Here is a 27717-nt window from a genome sequence, read left to right as displayed (position 1 = left end):
ACGATCAGTATTTAGTTGATCTTATTACCTCAAATTCGATCACCATCACTGTAGCAGAATTAATTACCATCAACAATTTAAAAATCCAGTTCTTTAAAAAGACAAATGTTTGACTCGAATAAGTAGTATCTCGGGAAAGCCAGTTACATGCCCGTGCAATTTTTTGTGTATGCTGTACTTTATCGCAAGGAGTCTTAAAATGCTTATGCTTTCAAAGTTTCACATGGTAATTCACACAGTTCACTGAACAAATAATTAAAATCTGACCTAAGGCTTTGTTTACTCCTGCAGTTGGACAATTTTTGGCATTAATATTGCTCGTTAACCAGCTTACATTGTATATTTCATGGTAGAATGTTTATACTATTATTAAACTATGCATCATTCAATTTAGTGAGTTTTTTGGGACAGTTTTCTCTTCACTTTTGAAGGGAAAAGTTTGTTTTGGAGTATTAACCATTTGAGCTTTGTGATGAGAAGTGACTGTTCATGTCATGGCATGCTAGATATTTTTTGCATTCATACTATGGTTCTGAATTATTCAAAATTATCCTTTGAGATAATACCATTTTTGAAAGACTGTGATCTGCAGCTTGCAGACTACATAATGTTCCTAGTTCAGAGTACTATGTATGTTGATACGCTGTGTTCTGAAACTGCTTTATAAATTCATTAGCATTTCATGAGACACCTGTCCTTTTTCCGCCATTGAATCTGATGTATCCTGTAACACTGTCTAATGTAAAATAAACTTTAGAAAGTTAATTTTCAAAAGTTGCTGTTTTGTTTAAGGGACGCTTTCTAATGGAATGCTTTCCGTTACAGTTCAGAACGGTTCGATGCATCAAAAAGACTCAGTGAACGATGATGATTTTGAACCTTATTTAACCAGCCAGACGAATCAGGTAATTAACTTCTCATCTTCAAAATTCACTAAATTTTATGCTTTGTGAATTTCCAATTTTAACAAAGGAATGTACACTATGGAAAGGTTTTATTTCCATGAATCTGTTAATGGTCTTGGCTTGTTAAATACATACGTAAAATTACTGTACTAAAGTGGTGAAAATAATTTTTGCTAGAAATATTTTCTTGCAGCATGGTTAAAGCAGAATTTTCTTTTTTTTAAACAATGTATCCTCAATAACTCAATTTGTGTGAAAGTTGCAATAGTGAAAAACAATCCTGGCAAAGAACCATTTGAAGGCAAATAGTGTGGAAATAGTTGGGCTAGGTGCACTGCTTTTCTGGAACCAGTGTGGCCAGTCAGTCAGCTACAGCTGGCAGCAGTATTAAATGCTGGCAGACTCTGCTACCTTCATGGCATCTTGAAGTCTGTCTCTTGTACCATTCCCCTTACTTTTCAATGCTACTGCTGAAATTGGGATTGTTGGAGATAGCGCAACATTTTTGGGTGCTTGCTAAAATTTACAGTTAAATTACTTCAATACCATGACATTTGCCAAGTTAACACGTGTTTGTGAATAGATCAGAAGAAAGCAATTTCAAAGCACAAATTACAATCCTCTGTTGCAAATTCTTGTTAGCACCCTAAAGACAAAATATTTTGCATGACTTGCTGGATAGGAGGCAATGTCTGAGAGTCATCATTCAGGAAGGAGATGGAATTTGAGGTAAAGATTGAACAAAAAAATTGAAAATGTACCTAAAAACAAGCCAAGATCAGAAGTTAAACATGTTAGTTTATGTTCAGATCTTCTATTTAAACTGTCTTTTTTTGAGATGTATAGCACTTTTAGGGTAATCTAATTTGAAAGCATTTTAATTTATTGAATTGCTAAGTGCAGTTCCCATTTTAAACAGGCAACAAGCTGGACAAATAGCATTTGCATTTACTAATGTTCTATAGTTTTTTATTGTAGATGTTATGACGAACTTCTGGAGCAGGTAGGATTTGGTTCAGAGGTAGGGACACTCTCAATGTGAACAAGACCCTTCAGCAAAGTTCTGTTCAGAGACAAATGGGTCTGTAAATTTGTTAATGCTAGTGACCAAGGGTTGAATATTGAGCAAGGTATTGGAAGAATTGCCCTGCTTCTTTGCTCATGGTGAGATGGGATTTGTACCTCCACTTAAGCTGCAGACGGATTTGTTTCTCTGAGTGGTAACACTTCTAACAATGCAAAATTTCCTTAGAACTGTATCAAAGTTCAGTTGATCATAATCTCAAATTCAGTGGTTAAGCTTAAAATTGTTCCAAGCCTTGAAAATCAAAATGCAAATCTAAAAAGCAGTGTAATATTACAAGAGGAAATACACAGCCCATCAATAGATGGATGCATGTGGCTGTTCTTGGGTGAAGTGATAAACCAGTGCAAATGTTATTGTTTGGATCATGGAAACCTATGATACCTACCCTTACAGTCTCTGTGCAATTTCTAGCAAATGTGGAATCCCCATAAAGGTTGTGGTTACAAACTTTCATTAGTGACTGGCAACTGCAGTGCACACGTAAATGAGTACTTGCAATAAATTAGTACTGGGTGTGCTCTTGATCTGATGCTTGCTGGTTCAAGCCCCATGTTGACATCACATTACCTTTAAGATTCTTGATATGTTAAACTTAAATTCTGTCTCTAACCCAGATGGTTGTAAAATATTTATAGCGTTGTTATAATACTGCCAGTTCTGGAATCCTATCCAGGCTGGTTGTTTTTCGCTCTCTCTCAAACAAAAGAATCTGGTCATTTCAATTGCTTCATATAGAACTTCTCGCATTTGCTTATCTGAGAAATAATCCTGTCACTTGAAAGAGTGGAATTAGTTATGAATTGCTACGGGACACTCCTGCATGGTGTATTTATAAGTTCAAGTTTGTTGCTCCTTCCCTCAAACTCATCTGCATGTACTCACACCCAGTGTCCCTTCATTGGTGTGGCTGATTCATCCCTGGAATGTTAATAGTATACATTAGTGTTATGAAAAATTGTTTTGTCATTATTGTCAGTTCAATCATATTAATTTCGGTGAGTGGACAACTTTTACTTATGAGCACTATTTAGAATTAGGTCAGGTGCTATGTATGAAATCTCAGTCTGTTCCTTCTCTTGTCTGTTGAAAAATGGTCAATGTTCTTGCTTCTGCAGCTACCTCTAATGTCCCCAAGGATTTCTCATCAGCAAGCTTTCGTTCATAGCAATATCATCTGAAAATGCACCATCAGTTTTCATGTGTATACCAGCATCCGGGTCTACTTGCTACCATTTATGGCTCTGTCACCGTCTCCAATTTCAGTTGTCAAGTCTATGAATGCTGATAAGCATAAATTTCTCTCACCCCTAAATAGTAGGAAGGTGGAGGCCATTTGTCTGCTTTCTGTCACAAACTCTGCCCCGTCCCTGTTGACTGTCTGAGATAAACCAGACTGTTCACATCTCTGTCACGTATAGTCACAAGGTGCACTCTGACCACGTAGACACAACATCGCTAACAGTGCCTGATTTTACCACCTCTGTTTTTGTCCTTGCCTCCCCTGCTATCAACATCTTTCATGTCTTTGTTATCTAAAGACTAAACTATCCAATGGGTTCCTAGCCAGCTTCCCATGTTTTATTCTCCATACTTTCTTTCATACAAAACTTTGTCCTTGTCTTGCACCTTGTCCTTGTAATGTTTTTCATTATCATGTAATCTTTTCTACAAATTCTGCATCTCTCTTAAAATTGGTATTCTTGTCTTCAAATTCCTCTGACCGTGCTCTTCCTTAACTCTTTGATCACCTCTAGTTTTACAACCCTGTGTAATACCTGCAATCAACCAGTTATGGCCTCTTGAGAATCCCTGGGTTTAATTTCACTGCCATTGCAAGGTTACATTTTCAACTGCTGAGACTGTAAGCACTGTAATTCCCTCCCTAAACGTCTCAGCCTCTTTCCTTCTGCTAAGAAACTCTTCTTCACACTGTGCCTTAGTATCTCCTTATGTAGTTTAGTGTCAACTTTTGACAACACTTCTTTGAAAACTTTAGAATGTTTTATTATGTTGGCACCATATGTATACAAATTGTTATAATTGCTGTCTTACCTGCTGCTTCTAATCATCAGTGAAGTAGTAGTAATTATTGTCAATAGTACTTAGTTTAGGTTCTGCAAGAATCATGAGGTCTGGGTTCCATTTTAATCTTAGTACAAGTATTGGATAAGAGCTGAGTGCTAGTGCACATGAGTAGCGACAATTTGGAATTGTTTCCTGGATACTGTTGGCAATAACTTGGGAGACCAATCTAGAAAAGTAATGTTCAAACTTTGGGATTTGGCCTTTTTTCCAGACTGCTTTGCCTCTACACTTTCTATGAGGTCCAGATGTGGCCTTTATTTGACATAATGGAGTCGGTCTCCACTGGCTCTTTCAAAGTGAAGATGTTTAGCTCATGTTTGAGATTGTTTGTTTGAGCTGCGCAGCAAAGGGATTTCCTGACTCGGGCCATGGTGGCAGGCTGCTCCTGGTATATGCCATAGACAAGAAGGGGTAAAACTTATAGAAGAAGTGAAGTTGCAATTGCTGGACTCTCAATGGAGAAAATAGCGCATTAGAACATTTAACAGCAAATTTACCAACTGGAGATGATCCATTTCAGAAATGTTCAGAGTAAATCACTGCATCAAATGACTTTTACTTTTACTATCACAAATGGTATTCTCTGACCTTAGTCAGAATTTCAGATGGATTTTGGGCAAAGCCTAATGCTCCTTTGATTAGTCGTTAGCAGCATTATTTTAATAGAAGTGAAAACCACCATTTGTACAAAGTCATTGTGGAAATGATTATTTTAATTATTATTTTTGCCAAATGTTCTAAATTCAATGATTCTGGCATTGACATACAGTCTGATGACCAACACTAAAGATTTAAAATATCTCTTCAATAAAACATCAGTGATTCGAGAATTCTGGTTAAGTTTGAATTCTGATGGTAATTTCATCCTATTCAGACTGAAGGCCCTCAGGTCACCCATCTGAGACTTTCACCTGGGCTCTGTAGCTATACTGACACTGCTGCAGAGGACCTTACATTTACTGCTTGGTCGAAACATGAACAGTCATGATCTAGCATCAAACTTCCAGGCATATGTCCAACAATAGTTGTTAACTTGAAAGATTAATTGGGTACTCTGATGACTAATGTCTGTTCAAATGAAATGCTGAAGGGTAGGAAGTGTCTGTAAAACCGTTTTTTGTGGAAGTCAATCCTTTGAGAGAGAAAACTATCAAGGAAACGTGATTTTTCCTTTTTATCTATTTTGGTCTCTGTGGAAGGTATCAGTTGCCTTCTGGGATACGTTTCCACGATGCAATAAGCACCTAACTAAAGGGGCTATTTCTGTATGAATCTTCAGTAGGAATCAACGAGTTACTGACTATTCATTGAAGGAGATCAGAGGCAATCCTAATCCTAATCACTCCCATTGTCTGCATTTTTGCTTCTGCTCAAGACCACTGTAAAGATTGAGTTTACATGCTTTAGTTTTTTTATTGTCTTTATTATAACAAGACATTACTCAAAATTTACACCATTATGGGAAAATTCCAGGAGTTTAAAACTTATGGTAACGTGAATGTATAATTATTTTACAGTGACTCAATTGTGACTTTGATATCACCTAGTAAAAGTAAAATGTAGAAGATTGTACGATGTCAAAGAATATTGTCAAACTTGGGTAATTGAAAGGATGATCACATTTTATAGAATTTTGTACATCCCTTTGAGAAAAATGGCACATTGGGGAAACATATGACTCATTGGAAAAGGGAGATAAATTTGCAGAGTAGGATGAGATAGTCTTTAAATTAAGATCATTGTGACTAATAGATCATTATGGTTACAAAATTTACAGAAGTCTCGAATGTCCTTTTAAATGAAATTTTACATTAAATGAAATGTAATCTTTTATTTATTTAAAGGCTTTTGTGTTTCTGCTGGAAGCACTAAGTTGATCAAATAGCATCTGCGGACGGAAGAGTTATTCATTCAAGTTCCGTCTCGTTAGATATTGTCTAAACTGATGAATGTTTCCAGCATTTTATTATTTCTGATTGAAGTCCTGCAGACTGCTTGCAATCAACTCTTGAACATTTCCTATCTCTGCCCTTTTTAAACAAAACTGTAATCAGGTTTGACAGTGCCTGGTGGGGTACTGTATGAAAAACACAATCAAGTGATGGAACTTACAAAAAAAGAACGGAAACCTATTAAGAGATAACAGTGTGGAGCTGGAGGAACGCAGCAGGCCAAACAGCATCAGAGGCACGGGAAAATTGACATTTCTGGTTCGGACCTTTCTTCAGAAATTTTCTTGAAGAATTTATCATCTTTCCCTCCATCCAGCATCTGCAGCTCTTTATTATGAGTGAGGAAACCTATTAAGTTAACATTCTCCAGGGTGATGATGCACCAACCACTGGGGGCCCACTAGTCTCTGAAGGCCTGTATCGTGTCAATGACACTGCATACTCCCTCATAGTGGGCACCTGAATACAGGCGTAACCACAAAAAAGGAGCAGACAGTCAGCACTGTGACCACGTCGACAACCTGCTGCCCAGACCTATTAATTGGCACATTGGCCAGGCCTAGGAACAGGCCCAATAAAAAGCCCTTGACTCTCCACTGTTTCAGATCATACACTGCTGAAATGCTCATCTAATATTTTTGCCACCTCCAGACTTGACTATATGAATAAAAACTGAAAGAATCGTGGATGCTGTAAATCAGGAACAAAAACAGAAGTTGCTGGAAAGGCCCAGCAGGCCTGGCAATATCTGTGAAGAAAAATCAGTTTCTGGTTAGGTGACCCTTCCTTGGAACTGGGACTGTACGAGTGTTCTCCAAGCTTCTGTTCTCCATCCTCCATAAACCTAAGCTTGCCAAAAATGCTGCTATGAGTTTTCTAGCCCATGCCAAGTACAACTGGCCAATCCCGTTTGGTGCTTGTAGACTAACATTGGCATCTTGTCCACCAATACCTCATTTACTTGCGTTATTCTTGTGAAAATGCATTAGTAGGCATGACATTTTCTATTTCTGTATTTTCTTGTATGCTTTATACTTTATCATAAACCTTTACATCAGCTACATTTCCCACTCCTTGGATCGTATAATTGGTGCCTGTTTAGTCACCTAGGCTATAGTCTTGAATTTCCTTCCTAAAGCTATCTTATTTTCTGTTTCTCAAATAGTTTTTAAAACTTATTGACTCCATCTCATTTTCTATCCAGGTGTACCTTTGTGAAGTGTCTTGGGGTGGTTTCATACATTAAAGGTTTGATATGTGCAAGTTGGTATTGTTCAAAAATTGGCTCATAAGATCCCTGCATTGCAGTTGAGGCCGTTTAGTCAATCAAATCTGCACCAATCCTCCAAAGAAAATCCCACCACCCCCCTTAACCCATGTGTTTTCCTGGCTGATCCACCAAATTGTGGGTTTAAATTGCATGTGTTTAGCTCTGCTTTGTCATTAAATATATACATGTGCACACAGTAGTTTACCCTGACAGACAGACACATTAGAAATCTTTTGTTTCTGTTGAAAAGTAAATAACATTTTTTGTTTCAATAAATGCACACTTTGGAGCTAATCGTAACTGCTTTTTGGGCCAATGTTTCTACTTTTATTGACTGGTAGCTATTTCAATTTTGTTCGGTACTTTGCATCATAATTCTGATTCTTCACCCCTCTAAACTGGCCCCAGTTGTAAGTGCTTAGCATAGTATCATAGATTCCAAGAAGTTGCCCAATCAGATAAGCAAATACCGGTAAGCAATTGTCAAAAAAAACTTGTATCGCAATGGATGATGGCTGTATGTATAATGCAAATCACCCCTCCCCTAAAATGATTTGAATGCTAACTGTTAAAGTTTAATTCTGCTATTGCATACAAAAAAACTAGGAAACCTTAAACCTCCTGCATACAAATATCTCAACCATTGTATGGCATGAATTAAAGAATAATTGTTTCAAGCATCCCTTGTCCTTTCCAGCTATTTCCTTTCCTTGTTTGAATTGGCTTTATTTTAGCTAATTTCATTGAGATCTGTTGGCTGCATGTTAACAGGAAGTGATGCACCCTTTACTCCTCCATCTTTTGTTCTGCATGATTGACCAGATTTTACTTTGACTTTGATCTGTACAAGTTGGCAAGCAAACTGCTTAATGAAGTAAAACTGCTGTTTTTAAAAACAGCACTAAGAGGAGCAGTTCCTACAAAATCAAACAATTGCCATGCTGATTTTTTTTCCCCCAAGAGCTATGTATTTTTACATATGCTGTTTAAACTTCTATTTTTGATCTTTGGATGCCCTCTAGAAGATTTGGTGTAAACATTGATTAACTCCTCTAGCACATTTAAATAGTGTATATTTTCTGATTCTGACTATTGTTCCATATTCATTTCACCAAAATGTCTGGAGAAACTATTGTTAATAGTGGATGAATGCTGCTCCTATTTTGTATATTTGAACCTGCTGAGATCTTTGAATAAAAGTGTGCTGAATTATATTGCTTCATGCATTCATGACCTGAAAGCAGAATATTCATTAGGTGCAGTTATACAACCAGAAGTATCAGAGTTTTGACTTGAAGATTAATTGAACAATTAAATTAATTTCAAATGAACCCAATGGAAAATGTGATGCTAGATGTAATTCCATGGTTGGATGGCACTTGATGCATAATCCCAACTGTGCCTAGAATTACACTAACAGCCAATTTTAAGATTAAGTTTATGATGTATTTGCTTTAATTTACTAGCAGCTATATTCCCATGCAGAGAAAGACTCTTGTCTGTTGTGAAAAAGAATGTGTTCAGGCCTGTGCCTCTTCAATTACACAGAAGTATGGATGCTGATAGTTCCATGGTAGAGTCTTGATAGCAAAGCCTGAAGCAGTTAGTCGGTTTGTCAATGTATCTGTGTATTTTTCTCATGGAGTTAGAGTTGTTGCTTTGTTTGAGATTTAACATTCCTTTATCTACCTTGATAGATATTTCAAAAACATATCTTTTTTCCAGCAAATGACAAAAACAAAATAGACTGATCAACAGCCTGTTATGTCATTGTTTTAATTATGTGTTTTCCATACAGCGGGGTGTTCAAGGTGGGGGTTAATTTAATTTAATTTGGGACTGGTGAAGATTCTGTTTGAACTAAGGCCCTGCAAAAAGCTTTGTTGATCCCTTTCTTCAGACCCAACTTTAAATTTCATTTTACAATGTGAGGTGTTTGAAGCTCTGCCATAATCTTATTTTTAATGTTTTCAGAAACTGCACAATACTGCAGGCAGTACATCAAATGCAGTTTACTGAGCCTGAAATCTCAAGTTAATATGTAGACTTTTTATATGTCAGCAGGGAAAACCAAGCAGGAAGAGATCTGATGAAGCAAAGAGTAAAATTGCTGTCTTTTACATTGTAATTTTGCAGAATGCTGCAGCAAAGAAGAAAGTCCTTAGGTTTTGTCTCTGGAGTATAGGTAATGCAGTTGTGAGAATGAAGAGTTATATCTAGTTCTTAAGTTAGGAATAGTTAAAATTAACTCGCGGTTCAGTTTTGAATGCAAGCCTCTAATGGCCACTGGAAAATCCACATCTTGGATATAACTTCTGATTGCATTCTTTTGGTTGTCATTCATTGTCCATATCTCGAAAGAATGGCTAGTTGGATGTTTGCCATTGAGGTGTTTGCCAAGCGTTTCTAAATACATGCCATGCAAAAACAATGTCAGGTTAATTTCTGATTTTGGAAGTACAAACTTATGCTCTTGGTAAATCCAGAAATCTGTCTTAAGGCTGCTTAATTTTTGTAGTCAGGTTTTTGGACCAATTTTATTTAGCGAGTTGAATTCCCAGGGTATTCTTAGGTCTGTAAGATGTGTTTAGCGTATAGAATAGCTATTTCTTCCTTTCAAACATTTTTGAGTTGACCATTGAAACAGTTTAGGGTTATAATGTAAAGTAAATGTTCAACTATAAAGTGGATTAAGCCATATCACTGCTTTTAATACATCTGATAATTTAATAGAATCTGACCGTTGAATGTCGACCAAATAACTGATTTTATTGATGGCTTTGTATTAAATTTGCTGTGACAACAAACGTACTGAGATTGCTTGTGTATTAAAGTTGCTTTAGCTTCTTGCCATTCACTTTGAAGTGAAGATTTTATTACCTTGCAAGTAAATTTGTGTCATATCTGAGTGAGAATAAATTAGTTTGCTCCAAGTGCAGAAAAGCTTTCCCAGCTAGAGGCAAAAGTTTGAATTAAATTGATTTAAAATTAAACTCAACCTCTTAATTGGCCAGAGGATCTGCCTAACATCAACCATGGTCTCACTTTGGAAGGTGCAAGAGTTACACTTTATGGCTTCAAAGGAAGTGCTGTGTTTAATCATGTTAGACTATGTAGCCATGTTAGGTTATGGTGGATCAGTAGTTAGCACTGCTGTCTCACAGCGCCAGGGACTTGGGTTAAATTCCAATCTGGAGCAAATGTCCGTGTGGAGTTTGCATATCTTCCCCATGTCTGTGTTCTCTGGTTTCTTTGCACAGGGCAAAGATGTGAGGGTTAGAAGATAGAATCCTGACAGTGTGGAAACAGGTATTTTCGCTATCGAGCCCACACCGAAGAGAATTCCGTCCACACCCTATTTTATCCCTGTAACCTTGCATTTCCCATGGGCAGTCCACCTAACCTGCACATCTTTGGACTGTGGGATGAAACCCTTGCAGACATGGGGTGAATGTGCAGACTCCACACAGGCAGTTGCCCAAAGATGGAATCGAACTGGGGTTCCTGGCACTGTGAGGCAGCAATGCTACCGCTCGGTGGTCCAGGTTAGGTGAATTAGCTATGATAACTGCCCCCTACTTTGCAAACTAGGTGGGTTAACGATGGTAAATGTGGTGTTACAGGGTTAGGATGGGATGTTCTTCATAGGGCGGGGGACGAAGAGGGGGTTGGAGGCAGAGGTTCAGTGCAGACTTGGTGGGCCAAAAGGCCTCCAGCTGCACTGTAGTGATTCTGTGTTGCACTTTCTAATTCCTTACATCCTAAAACCGCATGCTGTTTTGCCGTCGAAGTTGTGCTGTTATGAAGAAACAGTGTAGTCTTTGTTCATACGTTTATAGGCTAAATTTTGTTTTATTTCTTGCAGAGCAACAGCTACCCACCAATGTCCGATCCATACATGCCCAGTTATTATGCTCCTTCCATTGGATTTCCGTATTCTCTTGGTGAAGCTCCCTGGTCAACAGGGGGAGATCCTCCAATGCCATACTTAACAACATATGGACAGATGAGTAACGGTGAGCATCACTTTATACCGGATGGTGTATTCAGTCAGCCTGGGACCTTAGGGAGCACCCCACCATTTTTGAATCAACATGGATTTAACTTTTTTCCTGGGAACGCAGACTTTTCTACTTGGGGAGCAAGTGGATCTCAAGGACAGTCAACCCAAAGTTCTGCATATAGTAACAGCTATGGGTACCCGCCTAGTTCTCTTGGAAGAGCCATAGCTGATGGACAGGCTGGATTTGGCAGTGACTCTTTGAGCAAGGTGCCTGGCATAAATAGCATTGAACAAGGCATGACTGGACTGAAGATTGGAGGAGATATGACGACAGCTGTCACTAAAACTGTAGGTTCTGCTCTTAGTAGTACAGGTATGTGCAGTAGCATTGTTGCTAATAGCACCCCAGCTACAAGCACTTCAGCACCTAAGCCTACATCCTGGGCTGCTATTGCTAGGAAACCCGCAAAGCCTCAGCCAAAATTAAAGCCTAAGACTAACATGGGACTAGGTGGACCTGCAGTACCACCTCCACCTATAAAACACAACATGAATATTGGAACTTGGGAAGACAAAGGCAATGTACCCAAAGTCCCGCCTGCACAACAAGTTATGCCTCCTCAAGTAGTTGTGCAGCAGCATCAGCTTCCCCAGCAACCAATTGCTATTCAGACCCACCCAACAAATCAGCAACAACCACAGAATCCAGGACCTCAACAACCTCCGTCTCAAGGTCAGCAGCAGCCGCAAAATCGTTGGGTGGCTCCTCGCAATCGGGGAGCTAGCTTTAGTCAGACCAGTGGAGCAAGTAGTGAGAGTTTTGTGTTGGGTATAGCATCGTTAAGCACTTCGCCGTCTGGAGGAGAAGTACATCCTGTATTAGAAAAACTAAAGGGCATACACAACTACAACCCCAAAGATTTTGACTGGAGTCTGAAGACAGGTCGAGTATTTATAATTAAAAGCTACTCTGAGGACGATATACACCGTTCTATCAAGTACTCTATTTGGTGCAGTACAGAACATGGTAATAAACGTTTGGATGCTGCTTTTCGCTCTTTGAATGGTAAAGGACCACTCTATTTACTCTTTAGTGTAAATGGGAGTGGACATTTTTGTGGAGTGGCTGAGATGAAGTCAGCAGTGGACTATAATGCTTTTGCTGGAGTTTGGTCACAGGATAAATGGAAGGGCAAGTTTGAAGTTAAGTGGATCTTTGTGAAAGATGTACCCAATAACCAACTTCGGCATATTCGTTTGGAAAATAATGATAATAAACCAGTTACCAATTCAAGGGACACACAGGAGGTGCCCCTGGAAAAAGCCAAGCAAGTGCTTAAAATAATTGCTACTTACAAGCATACCACTTCAATCTTTGATGACTTTGCACATTATGAAAAACGACAAGAGGAGGAGGAAGCCATACGTAGAGTAAGTATCAAATAATTGTTGAGAATGATGTTTATTCTTAACAGAGCTGCAGACTATTAAATTTTTGCTTCTGATTTTTAACAAAAGTGTGTGCATATGTATGGTATACATATACAAAAACATGAAATATATATCTAAGATAACACGGTGTGAAGCTGGATGAACACAACAGGCCGAGGAGCAGGAAAGCTGACTTTTCAGGTCAAGATCCTCCTTCAGAAATGGGGGAAGGGGATTCTGAAATAAATATTATAAAATATTTATAAATATAAATATTTATTTCAGAATCCCCTTCCTCTCCCCCATTTCTGAAGAAGGGTCTCGACCCGAAATGTCAGGTTTCCTGCTCCTCTGATGCTGCTTGGCCTGCTGTACTCATCTAGCTTCGCACCATGTTACCTCAGATTCTCCTTTATCGGCAGTTCCTACTATCTCTAACAAATCTACATCTAATATCTATTTCAGATAATCTCTCAATTTGTAAATAACTTTCAATGCAAGTCATAAATCTGTATTAAAGAATAAACTGTTCATGGTATTGCTGATGCTCAGTTACAGATCTGAGACCTTTAGAACATCTAAGAATCCAGATAATAGTGTTCAACTTTTGAATTAAATATTTAAGCACATCATTTCAAAATTATCACTGACAGGTTTATTTAGATGTCACTAATTTGAATGACCTTTAAGTGCAACTGAAAATTAATTTTTCTAGTATCCATTATATTTGGTTTAGATTTTGTAAGCATCTGAAATTTAATCCTAATTTCTGATTACTGAAATTAACCCTAAGAGAACCTTAAAAACATTAACCACCTTCACTCAGTTGAGTAGCTATCTAAGGAAAGCATTAAGAACAACTCAACACATGATTTTCCATTCATCTCTAAGTAACGTGCCATGGTGTCACCTGGGAGATTTTAGGCAGTCATCATAGTATATTGCTGCATTTACCCTTAAAAATATTTCCAGTATAAAACATGTTTCTTTTAAATTGGTTATTTGTAATGCATGCATAATCTGTTGGATTTAATGAGTTTGCCGTGGCAGCCTGTCAGAACCGATAGATACTGTTGGTACTTTGGAGCAGTGAAAGCACAAATAAGAGTCATGGGAATTTACAGGGAACAAAATTCCTTTATTTATAGTCATGATATTATGTGTTACATTGCTAATGTTTTAGAGAAAATCATAATAGGAAGTGTCGGCAGACTTCAGAGAAGAGACTAGTTAAAGGTTGTGAAGATGAAGACATTCTGGTGTTGACAGATACTTGGTTCTGATAGGGCAGGGGTAGGGATTAAATACTCTTGGACATAAGATGTTCAATAAAGAAAGGAGAAGTGCTGGTCGAAATGATTATGGAGAATATCGCAGTTCTGGAGATAATTGTATTGGGGATATCAGGGACAAAAGCTATCTGATTAAAACCTGAACATTAGAGTTATCATTGCACTGGGTATATTCAGTAGTCCTCCCAACTAGCAGGAAAGACATGGAGAAATAAATATACAGAGTAATTATGGAGAAATTATGCAAATGTGTTGAGTGGGACATTCTGGTGAGAGAAATGGTGAACAAGAGTACCAGTGAGGGGAAGCAGTGGGCAGGAAGAGTTGGTGGGAGGATTTTTGGGGTTGGTTGGCTTCAAAGTGACCAGGTTTTTAATGTAAATATGGCTGATGCATAGTGTGAGAAAAAGTAAGTGACCGATTGGATAGGTGAAAAGTTTCTAGAGAAGGAAATAACATGGTTGGCTGAAAGGAATTAACATGGTTGGCTGTAATTTAAGTTGCAGAGTCATCTGGACCAAATGGGATACACCTAATTATGTGGAGGAAAGTGAGGGTGGAAATTGAGTGCTACAATTCCTGTAGAGAGCGATGACTTTTAATAAAAGCGTATGTGCTTCCTAGAAACTAGTTGAAAAGAACCATATAGCAAAATTTCCTGGTTTTAAGACTTGGACTATAACGAGCCAACAAGGGGCGGCACAGTGGCTCAGTGGTTAGCACTGCTGCCTCACAGCGCCAGGGATCCATCTTCAGCTCCACCCTTGGACGACTATCTGTGCAGAGTTTGCATGTTCTCCCTGTGCCTTGTGTGGGTTTCCTCCGGGTGCTCTAGTTTCCTCCCACAGTCCAAAGATATGCAGAGTAGGTGGATTGGCCATGCTAAATTGCCTGTAGTGTTTGGGGATTGTGTAGATTAGGTGGGTTATAGAGGAATGGGTCTGGGTGGGATGCTGTGAGGTTTGGTGTGGACTTGTTGGGCCGAAGGGCCTGTTTCCACACTGTACGGATTCTATGAAAGAAGAAACATCGACTAACCTTTGTACAATGGACAACAATTATACCAAACTATAGGAAAGATCCTTTCCTATTAACTCAGTTATTTCGCTCAGTCTTCTGTTTATCTGTGACTGACTTACATCCAATCTGGTGCATCCTTGGCTCTGAAATCTGCTCAAGCCCCTTCTGAACTGAAAATCTCTTTTCTGTAACACTTAGGAACAGAATTTAAGTATATATCCTATTGAGTCTGCTCTGCTATTTGATTATGGCTAACGTTTCTCAACCTCATTCTCCTGTCTTCTCCTGATAACCCTTGATTTCCCCTTACTAAATAAGAACCAATCTATCTCTGTCTTAAATATATTCAGTAGCTTGATCTCCACAGCCTTTTGCAGCAAAGAATTCCACAGATTAACCATCCTCTAGCTGAAGAGAGTTCTGTCATCTCGGTACTAAAGGGTCATTCCTTCACTCTAAGGCTGTGCCTTCTGGTTTCAGTCTCTCCTCCTATTGGTAACATCTCCATGTCCAAACTATCCAGGGTTCTCGATATTCCATGAGTTTCAACGAGATCCTTCCCCCATCCTTCTAAACTTGGCTTACAGACAGAGTCCTCAATCGCTCTTCGCATTTTAATCCTTTTATCATCTAGGATCTTTCATGTAAACATCTTCAGGATGCCCTCCAACACCAGCAAATTCTTCCTTCGATATGGAGTCCACAACTACACTCTAATATTACAAATGTGGTTGAATCAGAGCCTTGAACCACTCTGCTGTGTATTCTGGCCCTAGTAAGATAATTGCTGACATTGCATTTGGCTTCTTAACTCTCATGTTCCATCTGCCACTTCTTTGCCCGTTCTCCTAGCCTGCCCAAGTTCTTCTGCAACCTCCTAACTTACTCAACACTACCTGTCCCTCCAGCTGTCTTTGTGCCATCTGCAAACTTAGCAACAATGTCCTCATTCCTTCGCCCAGATTATTCATGTACAATGTGAATACTTTAGTTTGAATATTGACCCCTGTGGAACTTGTCACTGGCTGCTTTCCTGAAAAAGATCCCTTTATCCCCATCCTCTGCCTTCAGCCAGCCAGTCCTCTGTCTATGCCAATGCCTTACCCCTAACACCATGGGCTCTTACTTGACAGCCTTCTGTGTGGCACTTTGTCATAAGACCTTCTGGAAGTCCAAATAGATTGCTTTCTTGGCCTTCCTGTGCCTAATGTTATTACTTCCTCAATTCTAACAAATTTGGCAGATATGGGATCTCCTTGATGAAGCAAGTCTGAAGAAATGCGGGTTAGGTGGATTGGCCATGCTAAATTGCTGCATAGTGTTTGGGGCATGTGATGCTAGGTAGGGTTAATTGTGGTAAATGGTGGGAGAGTCAGTGCAAATTTCATGGGCTGAATGGCCTCGACTGTAGGGATTCTATAATAACTCTGGGGTGTAGCTTACCCTCATTTCATCTTTTCTCCCGTCATTGCTGTTTCACTTACTGTCTGCTGCTTTTTAAAGGCTTCCTACTTCCTTCACCACATTCTTCTCTTGTTTATCTGCTGTCTCTGTCTTCCCTTGTCAGCCATATCTCCTGTTAACATTTCTTCTTCCTTGAGTTGAACTTCTGCTCTTTCTCCTGAACTGTCCCCAGAAACTCCTGCCAGGGTTGGAGGGTTTGAGCTATTAGGGAGAGGCTGATTGGAGTGGTGCTATTTTCCCTGGAGAGTCCGAGGCTGAGGGGGGACCTTGCAGAAGTTTATAAAGCGTGAGGGACATGGATAGGGTGAATATTCAAGGTCTTTTACCCAATGTAGGGGAGTCCAAAATTTGGGGGCATAGGTTTAAGGTAAGAAGGGAAAGAATTAGAAGGGACCTCAGGTGCACTGTTTTCACACAGAGGCTGGTGTGTATATGGAACGAGCTGCCATAGGAAGTAGTGGAGGCTGGTACATTTGCAACATTTGAAAGGCACTTGGATGTGTATTAAATAAGAAGTGTTCAGAGGGATATGGTCCAAATGCTAGCAAATGCGACAAGATGACTTGAGGATATCTGGTTGGCATGTGCAAGTTGGACCTAAAGGTCAGTTTCCATGCTGTATGTCACTGCCTCTGTGACATTGCTGCTCCACCATCTTCCCTGCTAGACCCTTCATACAATCAACTGTACCCAAGTGATAATGGGAACTGCAGATGCTGGAGAATCCAAGATAATAAAATGTGAGGCTGGATGAACACAGCAGGCCCAGCAGCATCTCAGGAGCACAAAAGCTGACGTTTCGGGCCTAGACCCTTCATCAGAGAGGGGGATGGGGTGAGGGTTCTGGAATAAATAGGGAGAGACGGACCGAAGATGGAGAGAAAAGAAGATAGGTGGAGAGGAGAGTATAGGTGGGGAGGTAGGGAGGGGACAGGTCAAGGAGGTGGGATGAGGTTCGTAGGTAGGAGATGGATGTGCGGCTTGGGGTGGGAGGAAGGGATGGGTGAGAGGAAGAACAGGTTAGGGAGGCAGAGACAGGTTGGACTGGTTTTGGTATGCAGTGGGTGGAGGGGAAGAGCTGGGCTGGTTGTGTGATGCAGTGGGGGGAGGGGAGATTTTGAAGCTGGTGAAGTCTACATTGATACCATTGGGCTGCAGGGCTCCCAAGCAGAATATGAGTTGCTGTTCCTGCAACCTTCGGGTGGCATCATTGCGGCACTGCAGGAGGCCCATGATGGACATGTCATCTAAAGAATGGGGGGGGGAGTGGAAATGGTTTGCGACTGGGAGGTGCAGTTGTTTATTGCGAACCGAGCGGAGGTGTTCTGCAAAGCGGTCCCCAAGCCTCCGCTTGGTTTCCCCCATGTACAGGAAGCCACACCGGGTACAATGGATATAGTATACCACATTGGCAGATGTGCAGGTGAACCTCTGCTTAATATGGAAAGTCATCTTGGGGCCTTGGATAGGGGTGAGGGAGGAGGTGTGGGGGCAAGTGTAGCATTTCCTGTGGTTGCGGGGGAAGGTGCAGGGTGTGGTGGGGTTGGAGGGCAGTGTGGAGCGAACAAGGGAGTCACGGAAAGAGTGGTCTCTCCGGAAAGCAGACAAGGGTGGGGATGGAAAAACGTCTTGGGTGCTGGGGTCGGATTGTAGATGGCGGAAGTGTCAGAGGATGATGCGTTGTATCCAGAGGTTGGTGGGTTAGTGTATGAGAATGAGGGGGATCCTCTTTGGGCGGTTGTGGCACGGGCGGGGTGTGAGGGATGTGTTGCGGGAAATGCGGAAGACGCGGTCAAGGGCGTTCTCGACCACTGTGGGGGGAAAGTTGCGGTCCTTGAAGAACTTGGACATCTGGGATGTGCGGTAGTGGAATGCCTCATCGTGGGAGCAGATGCGGCGGAGGCGGAGGAATTGGGAATAGGGGATGGAATTTTTGCAGGAGGGTGGGTGGGAGGAGGTGTATTCTAGGTAGCTGTGGGAGTTGGTGGGCTTGAAATGGACATCAGTTACAAGCTGGTTGCCTGAGATGGAGACTGAGAGGTCCAGGAAGGTGAGGGATGTGCTGGAGATGGCCCAGGTGTACTGAAGTTTGGGGTGGAAGGTATTGGTGAAGTGGATGAACTGTTTGAGCTCCTGGGGAGCAAGAGGCACCGCCGATACAGTCATCAATGTAACGGAGGAAGAGTTGGGGTTTGGAGCCTGTGTAGGTGCGAAGAGGGACTGTTCCACGTAACCTACAAAGAGGCAGGCATAGCTTGGGCCCATGCGGGTACCCATGGCCACCCCCTTTGTCTGTAGGAAGTGGGAGGAATCGAAAGGGAAGTTGTTGAGGGTGAGGACTAGTTCGGCTAGGCGGATGAGGGTGTCGGTGGAGGGGGATTGGTCGGGCCTGCGGGACAGGAAGAAGCGGAGGGCCTTGAGGCCATCTGCATGCGGAATACAGGTGTATAGGGACTGGACGTCCATGGTGAAAATGAGGTGTTGGGGGCCAGGGAATTGGAAGTTCTGGAGAAGGTGGAGGGTGTGGGTGGTGTCACGGGTGTAGGTAGGGAATTCCTGGACCAAAGGGGAGAAAATGGAGTCCAGATAGGTGGAGATTAGTTCGATGGGGCAGGAACAGGCTGAGACAATGGGTTGACCAGGGCAGGCAGGTTTGTGGATTTTGGGAACAACTTCTCTTTCGGTTCCTCCCACTTCCTACAGACAAAGGGCACCCGCATGGGCCCCCAGCTATGCCTGCCTCTTTTTAGGTTACGTGGAACAGTCCCTCTTCGCACCTACACAGGCTTCCTCTACATTGGGGAAACCAAGCGGAGGCTTGGGGACCGCTTTGCAGAACACCTCTGCTCAGTTTGCAATAAACAACTGCATCTCCCAGTCGCGAACCATTTCCACTCCCTCTCCCATTCTTTAGATGACATGTCCATCATGGGCCTCCTGCAGTGCCACAATGATGCCACCCAAAGGTTGCAGGAACAGCAACTCATATTCTGCTTGGGAACCCTGCAGCCCAATGGTATCAATGTAGACTTCACCAGCTTCAAAATATCCCCTCCCCCCACTGCACCACACAACCAGCCCAGTTCGGCCCCTCCCCCCACTGCATCCCAAAACCAGTCCATCCTGTCTCTGCCTCCCTAACTTGTTCTTCCTCTCACCCATCCCTTCCTCCCACCCCAAGCCGCACCTCCATCTCCTACCTACTAACCTCATCCCACCTCCTTGACCTGTCCGTCTTCCCTGGACTGACCTATCCCCTCCCTACCTCCCCACCTATACTCTCCTCTTCACCTATCTTGCTTTCTCTCCATCTTGGGTCCGCCTCCCCCTCTCTCCATATTTATTCCAGAACCCTCACCCCATCCCCCTCTCTGATGAAGGATCTAGGCCCGAAACGTCAGCTTTTGTGCTCCTGAGATGCTGCTGGGCCTGCTGTGTTCATCCAGCCTCACATTTTATTATCTTCAACTGTACCCAAGTCCTTCCTCACGTGTTTGTAGTTACCTTTACTCAATTGTAATACTGTTCCATTTGATTCCGGCTTCTTCCCCTCAAACTGCAGGGTGTATTATACTCGATATAATATATAGTTTTATATATATTACATTAATTATACTATCATATTATGGTCACAGCCCCCTAGGCTTTCCTTCACCTTTAAACCCCCTAATCATGTATGCCACTTCACACATCCAGAACTGCATGTTCCCTAGTGGTCTCTACAAGGTGTTCCAAAAAATCTATTTCACATTCCACGAGTTCCTTTTCTTTGGATTTGCTACCAACCTCATTTTTCCAGTCCACCTGTGTATTGAAATCCCCAAGATTATTCTAATAGTGCCTTTCTTACAAGCTTTTTTTAAATCTTCAGGTTTATTTTCTTCCCAACATCCTGATTCCTGTGAGGAGGCCTGTAATTAACTCACATTAAGGTGTTTTTTTGTTTTGCATTTCCTCAAGACTACCCACATAGATTTATGCCTTTTGACTTGATATCACTTGTTATTGATTTAATTTCATTTCTTACTAACAAGGCAACTCTGTCCATCTTGCATATCTTTGATATTTGGTCCTAAGACCCAATCCCATTGCAGCCTCGTGTCAGTGATGCACACAGCATTGTACCTGCCAATTTCAATCAATGCTTCAAGCTTGTTTGCCTGTTTCCTATATTGCATGCATTTAAGTACAACACCCTCAGTCCTGCATTAGCTGCTTCCATTTTCATTGTCCTCTTATCTGCTGTGTCTGAAGTTAGATTCCTGATCTGTTCCATACTCTGGCCTGTAACTTGCTTTGGAAACAGTAATAACCTCTGAGCTCTCCCCACCTCAGTCCCCATATACCATTTCATAATTTTTCCATGCCGCTGTACCACCTCTTCTCCGTGCCACTATTTAGTTCAAAGCCCTATCCGCAACCCTAGTTATGTGATTTATCAGGACTTTGGTTCTTGGTAGGATGCAGAACATAAGATGGACTTTTCCTCTGTTATTCTAGCAGTAGCTGTTTTAATTCCCTTTCTGGTTCTCTTAGTCAAAATGCAGAAAGTCCAGGATACCCCCTTTTATGTGAGTGTGTGAAAATGGCCCCTTGATTTTTAATATGTTTTACGTGGCAGCACAGCGGCTGCTGCCTTACACTCCAGGCCCTGAGTTCGATTCCACCCTTGGGTGACTGTCTGTCTGTCAAGTTTGCATCTTCTTCCTGTGTCGCTGTGGGTTATTGCCGGGTGCTCCGGTTCTCCCCCCCGTCCAAAGATATGTAAGTTAGGTGGACTTAAGATGGTAAATTGCCATATTGTTCAGGGATGGGTAGATTAGGTTTCTGCTGCGTGCTTCAGTTGCCTACCACAATCCAAGTACATGTTAGGTGGACTGAGTGACCATAGTGTTCTGGGATACATAGGTTAGATGCGTTAGCCATGGGAAATGCGGACTTACAGGGCTAGGGTAGGAGGATGGATCTGTGGGATACTGTTTGGAGGGTCAGTGTGTACTCATTGGGCTGAATAGCCTGTTTCCACACTGTAGGGATTCTATGGATCTCTGCACATGGCAGTCAAATCATATGATCTTTGAGCAGTATTTGTTAGAAACTCTCCATCCCCTGAAACAGGGATTTCTGTTTGTCCTTAAAGAAGAATGCTTAATACATAACTATCTTATGAAGCCTTATATTTGAAAAGAGAAATACTGATCATAATTTTTGAATCCCCCTTTAATTATAAGGTCATTCCAGAGAATTGGAGAATTATAAAATGTTATGCCCGCCTTCAAAAAACTGGAGAAGTTACTGTCCAGTCAGTTTTAAGATTAGTTCTAAGAATGTTTTTAGAAATGATGAAGGAATAGAATTAAGTCACTTGGATGTATTAAGGGAAAGTAGTGCTGATTTGATTAAAAGCAAATCATTTAATTTGCTTTTAATTTTCTGGGCTCTTGAAGTGTTGATAGAGCTACCAAAGATGTTTGTTAAAGTGTGGTGTAATAGGATTACCACTAAGTTGAAATAAATGGAACAAAAGACAGTGGTGAGATTGGCACGAAGATTGCCGAGTAGTATGAATCAAGGAGAAGTGGTGACTGTGTTTGATTTTTAAGACTGGATGAGGGTATACAGTGAAGTAGCTAGAGGCTCAAATCGCTGTTTTCCTTGATTATGTTTTAATTACTTACTTCCTCGGGTCTATGCTATACACTCAAAATATGTAGATGATATTATGAATCATGAGCAGGATAATGAAAGACTTCCAAGAGAACAGACAGGGTGGTGGAATGCGCAGAGTCTTCCCAAGTCATTTTAACTTCAAATGTGCAGTAATACATTGCAGTAAGAACAATAAAATGGAGCATTACAAAAGTAGTAGAAACTTGGTTTTTGTTCATAAATTATTGAACTGGACAGACACCCATTTGAGAGAATGGTTAAAAGTATTTGGGAATTATTTGTTGGTTTGGAAAGAAGAGGAGTTAATTTCTGCTTCAGTTGAAGTATTGTGTCCAACTCAATCGCTTTTTAGTAAGCATGTGGAAGGTTGAGAGGGCTCAATGTTTGGGAATACCTCTAGGGATAATAAACTTAAAATTATTTGGATAGATTAGAGAAACTGGGCAGCAATAAGAAAGTTGCAAGGAGATTTCTACAGGTATTAAAAATTGAGTCAGATGGGTAGAGCGAAACTGTTCCAGTGATGGAAAGCTCAAGAGCCAGAGGGCACTGATGTAATTTGATTGGGAAATAGATCAGCTTCTGCATGAGGAATATTTTTAATGTAATGAGTGGTTAGTATTTGAGACGTTCTGTATGAGTGTGGTAGGAGCCAATTCACTCGGAGTGCAGAATATACAGGACTAGCTAAGTTCCAAACATGGACACAATGGCTGAATTGCCTCTTTCTGTGTTGTGACCAAACTAAGAATTCTTTGAACTAAAGCCAGGATTTCAAGTAGTGAAGACCTTTGTAGCCTGTTATATTTTTGCTTTGTAGTTAGGTCTGAGATGTCTTCGTTCTGGATGGCCTGCAGGTGAAATTTTTTTCCCCATGTGGTTTATGAATTAATGTTTGGGATTAGTAAATTTCATGTATGGTGATCCAATAGACATGATTAACACAAATTTACTGACTCATTTATTTTTATTCTTGTTTTGTGATATATTGGCTAATAATTCAAAAATGGCAATATAATGATCGAGGCCATTGCTGCTTTGAAAATTTGGAGTAAACTCAACGAACCTCGGTTTTGGAGCTTCATTGGGCAGATTTGCTATGTCTGCAGTAATTCTAGAGCTTTATGCCAGCGTTGTTTGTCCTCATGATTTAATTTGGCTTGTCACCTCTTTTCCTTTGTGTGTATAGGTTATTATTCTATCCTGTTTTCTACTTGAATCTCATTCTCTTCCTGGCTGTCAGTTTTGTTCAAGAGCCTTAGATTTCTACTTTTTCAAAATCTCTTTTCTGTTAACTTTTAAACTCCATTGCAACCTTATTAAAAGTGCCCAGGTAGTTACCAGAAATTAAGAATTTGCACCTAGATCAGTGCACTTTGTGCTTTATTGATGCTAGTCACTCCCTTAAACAACCTGAGAATCTTATTGTGTTTATGGTACAAAACAGATTTAATTGCATCAAGCAGTATATTAGTGATCATCTTAAGGCAGCTCATCCACTCGTTGCAGTGTGCCTTGTAATTTTGTGCTTTCCACTTCTGTTGTTTGTAGGACCTCCAATTTTCAATCTGTACCATTCTCGGTATGTCCTGTACATTAAAAACACAAATCCAATGTGGCCAGTTACCGCCCCATCCGTCTATTGAACATCAGTAAAGTGATAGAAGGTGACATCAACAATGCTGTCAAGCAGCACGTGCTCAACAATAATCTGTTCAGTTACACCCAATCTGGCTTCCACCAGGATTACTCAGCTTCTGTCCTCATTATAGCCTTAGTTCAAACATGGGCAAAAAAGCTGTATTCTCGGTGTGGTAAGAATGACAGCCCTTGACATCAAGGCTGCATTCAACCAAGTGTGGCGTCATGGGGCCCAACTAAACTGGAATCAGTGGGTATTGGGGAAATTTCTTCAGTGGTTAGAGTCATACCTGACACATGAGAAGATGGTTGTGGTTGTTGAAGGTCAGTCATCTCTGCTCCAGATATCTCTGCAAGAGTTCCTCAAAGTAGTGTCCTAGGCCCAATCATCTTCAGCTGCTTCATCAATGATCTGCCCTCCATCATAGGGTCAGAAGTGGGAATGTGTGCTGATGATTGCATAATGCTCAGCGCCATTCACGACTCCTCAGACACTGAAGCAGTTTGTGTCCAAATGCATCAAAATCTGGCCAATATCCAGGCTTGGGCTTACAAGTGGCACGTAACATTCGTGCCCACAAATGCCAGGGTTTGACCATCATCAACAAGAGACAATCTAACCACTGCCCCTTGAAATGCAATGGTGTTACCATCACTGATCGACATCCTAGGAGTTATTGATCAGAAACTCAACTGGATTAGCTAAATCAACACAGGTTACAAGAGCAGATCAGAAGCTAGGAATACTGTGATGAGTAACTCACTCCTGACTCCCCAGAGCCTGTCCACATCTACAGGGCATAAGATAGGGTGTTGGAATACTCCCCACTTGCCTGGATGAGTGCAGCCCCGACAACACTCAAGAAGTCTGACATCATGCAGGACAAAGCAGCCTGCTTGATTGGCATCACATCCACAAACGTTCGTTCCCTCCATCAGAAATGCTCAGTAGCAGCAGTGGGTACTATCTGCAAGATGCATTACAGAAATTCAGCACCTTCCAAACCGACTACCATTTCCATCTCGAAGGACATTGGCAGCAGTATATGGGAATACAACCGCTTTCAAGTTCCCCTCCAAGCCACTCACCATCCTGACTTGGAAACGTATCACCGTACCATCACTCTCGCTGAGTCAAACTCTGGGGATTCCCTCCCTCTTGGCATTGTGGGTCAACCTACAGCTGGTGGACTCAAGAGGCACCTTACTACCACCTTCTCGAGAGCTAAGGATGGGCAGTAAAAGCTGGCCAGTCAGTGACACCCACATCTCACAAAATGAATTAATAATTTAAAAAAGTCGCTACCTTAGTCCCCATCACTCCAGCCTTCCTTCAGTCCTTTCCTTTCACAAGTTTGTATGTCTTAGAATGTGGCCAGGCCATGCTTGGAGCCTGTTCTTGTAATTGCACAAAATTGAAATTCAAATATCAATTTCAATTGATACTTGAAACTGAATCAAATTAATTACAAAATCCAGTAGCATCTGAATTACATGTCCTCTTGTTTTGTAATGCTCCTGTAAAGTACCTTGTGTTTCATTATGTCAAAGACACCATATATAAGCATAGTTTGCTCCTAAAAAGTGAATATGCTATAAATAGGCAGCTTAAAACAACTTAGGTTATATGGACTTGGTGAACTATGTTTGTATGGTTGGGGCTCACTTTCTGTGAACACTGCTTGCTTGAGTTGCCGTAAGTATCTTAGTATACTGTTTCCATGCTCTTGATTTAGCAGTAAAACAAAACCTGACAAACATTTTATATGGAGCATATACAGGGCTGTCTACTAATCCTCATACTACTTCAATTTTGAATTATATTCTAATAACATTGTTACTTTTATTTTTGATTTGTGTATTTTTAGCTCAACACTGGTGCTGATTCACCTGTAGCAGAAAGTGATTGTTATTAGGCCTTGCTTTAGACCTAAAAAAATAGTGAGAGTGGGTCTGTCCATTTTCAAAAGAATGCTACATGGAGAACTGTGGAATTTCATTCAGTTGATCTGTTCAAAACTAATCTGGATTTATCATTTATCCATTTTATGGTAGTTATAGTTCATGGTTTACATAATGACATTCATTGTCATTGGAAATAGAAGTTTTGTTAAAACAATTGTTGCCAGAAATATGTATAACATCTATGTTTCTTGCTGTATTACAGGAGCGGAATAGAAGCAAATAGTAACTGAAAGGGCATGCTGCACCATTGTTACAACACTAAAGACACGAACCTTGGAAATTTACTAGTATCTTCCAGGAACCATGGTTATTGGAACTTTACTGCTCAAGGCGACCTCTTTTGAACACTTGAACACAAGATTGGCTTTCCCTGTTGGTTCTCATTGCTGCATTTGCCCTTATACTCTTGTTTCACAAAACACATTTGAGCTCTATATTTCAAGCACTTTCTGCTTTCCTAAAGCTTTTTATCAATAACTATCCTTCTAAATTCAGCCTCTGTTGAAATCCAGAAATTGAGTGAATGTGAGAATCAATTAATTTTTTTGGATTTGTTTAATACTAACAGTTAATGAGTGTAGTTTGGTCAATGATCTGAGATTTCATGATGCTTAGCTCTTCAACATACTTTTTTTTCTGTTGTAAGATTCATTTTTAAATTAATTTTTAGCTCTTCAGAAACCATTTGGATATCATGTAATTTTTAGTTCAAACTAATAAATCCAGTATATTGCCTATGTGAAAATTATTGTAGTAAATAAAGTGAATAAATGGAATTAATATTTTTTGCCAAATGTGAAACAAAGCAGAAGTTATGCAAGATTCTTCCCCAAATTATTCTTGGTTCTGAAATATAATTTTTAAAAATGTATGTGCAACCAGTTAAATACAATGCTTTCTTTATTGTACGATGTATTACATAGGTTTCAGAAAAGTGCATTTGTCTATGGAGGAGATGCTAGATGTTTGATACAAACATTGATGACACTGTCCTAAGTAAATGTACCTCAGTTTGATTTAACTTTTTAGACTTCTGTAATGTCTTTTAAATACAGCTTCCTACCTTTTGAATGTTTGCCTTTCTGGCAGATTACTATCATGGAAGTGGAAAATTTTCTCCTCTTAGGTGATTCACTAGCTTAATAAATCCAATACTTGTTTAGCAAGTGTTATGGTATGAGTTAATTTGCAATGTTTCGCATTTTCATACTACTATACAGAAAATCAATCAACTTAGGAGATACTGAACCCATAGTCTCCTGTTTACGTAAACCACTATATTGACACTCTGACATAATTGCCTTAATTTATAGTATGTATGTTCAGTAGGTTTCAGTAGCCTAATTAATAGAAAATTGACTTTTTATAAGCACAGAGCTTGAAATCACTGTTTGTATTTTAAAGGCTATTTAAGTTATTTTAGCGCACTATTTTTCAATGTATTTAAGTTTGGCACTATCCTAATGTGATCTTGTAGCTGTGTGTTTAGAATGTCCAGGATCATTTAAATCTATCACATTAAGATAGCGGTGCATATTTAGAATTTATCAACCCCGAGTAGTTGCATTGCGTACATGTCTAAGTAACATGGCTTATTTGCTTTTTAGTCCTGCATATATTGGAATTAAATGAACTAGCATAAAAACAATTGTGTAAATTAGCATTGATATGTGTAACTTCTATGCATTTATTTTATGGAGTTCCCTGATTGCAGTCTGATCGATATTTTTTCTCTCTCTTGGTTCAACTACCATGCAGCTAGCAGTTAGCACTGTACTGGCTAAAATAGCTGCCTTTGGATCGATTTCTTCTTGGTTCTTCTGGCAACAAGAGTTTTTTCTAAATTACTATAACTTTCTTCATGTTTTGTAGATCACTGGTCCTAATTGATAGACTGCAAGTGTTTTGGGACAAAGTGTAAATTCCTTAAAG

The 27717-nt window shown here is 40.4% G+C and overlaps 1 protein-coding gene across 2 annotated transcripts in view; it reads left to right on the top strand.

The window, feature by feature from the left end:
* ythdf3 (YTH N6-methyladenosine RNA binding protein F3) overlaps positions 1 to 26945 on the top strand; it is a 32019-nt gene extending 5074 nt beyond the window's left edge. For both annotated transcript variants that reach the window (XM_048529226.2, XM_048529228.2), the window contains 3 exons: positions 826 to 905; positions 11165 to 12733; positions 25988 to 26945. In XM_048529226.2, coding sequence (XP_048385183.1) covers positions 826 to 905; positions 11165 to 12733; positions 25988 to 26008 — 1670 coding nt within the window. In that variant the 3' untranslated portion in view covers positions 26009 to 26945. The remainder of the gene's footprint in view (positions 1 to 825; positions 906 to 11164; positions 12734 to 25987) is intronic.
* Positions 26946 to 27717: the final 772 nt, after the last annotated feature.

The sequence above is a fragment of the Stegostoma tigrinum genome, chromosome 5 (assembly GCF_030684315.1).
Source record: "Stegostoma tigrinum isolate sSteTig4 chromosome 5, sSteTig4.hap1, whole genome shotgun sequence".
Lineage (NCBI taxonomy): Eukaryota > Metazoa > Chordata > Chondrichthyes > Orectolobiformes > Stegostomatidae > Stegostoma > Stegostoma tigrinum.
The sequence above is the reverse complement of the archived record's forward strand: the minus strand, read 5'-3'. Positions and strand labels throughout refer to the sequence as shown.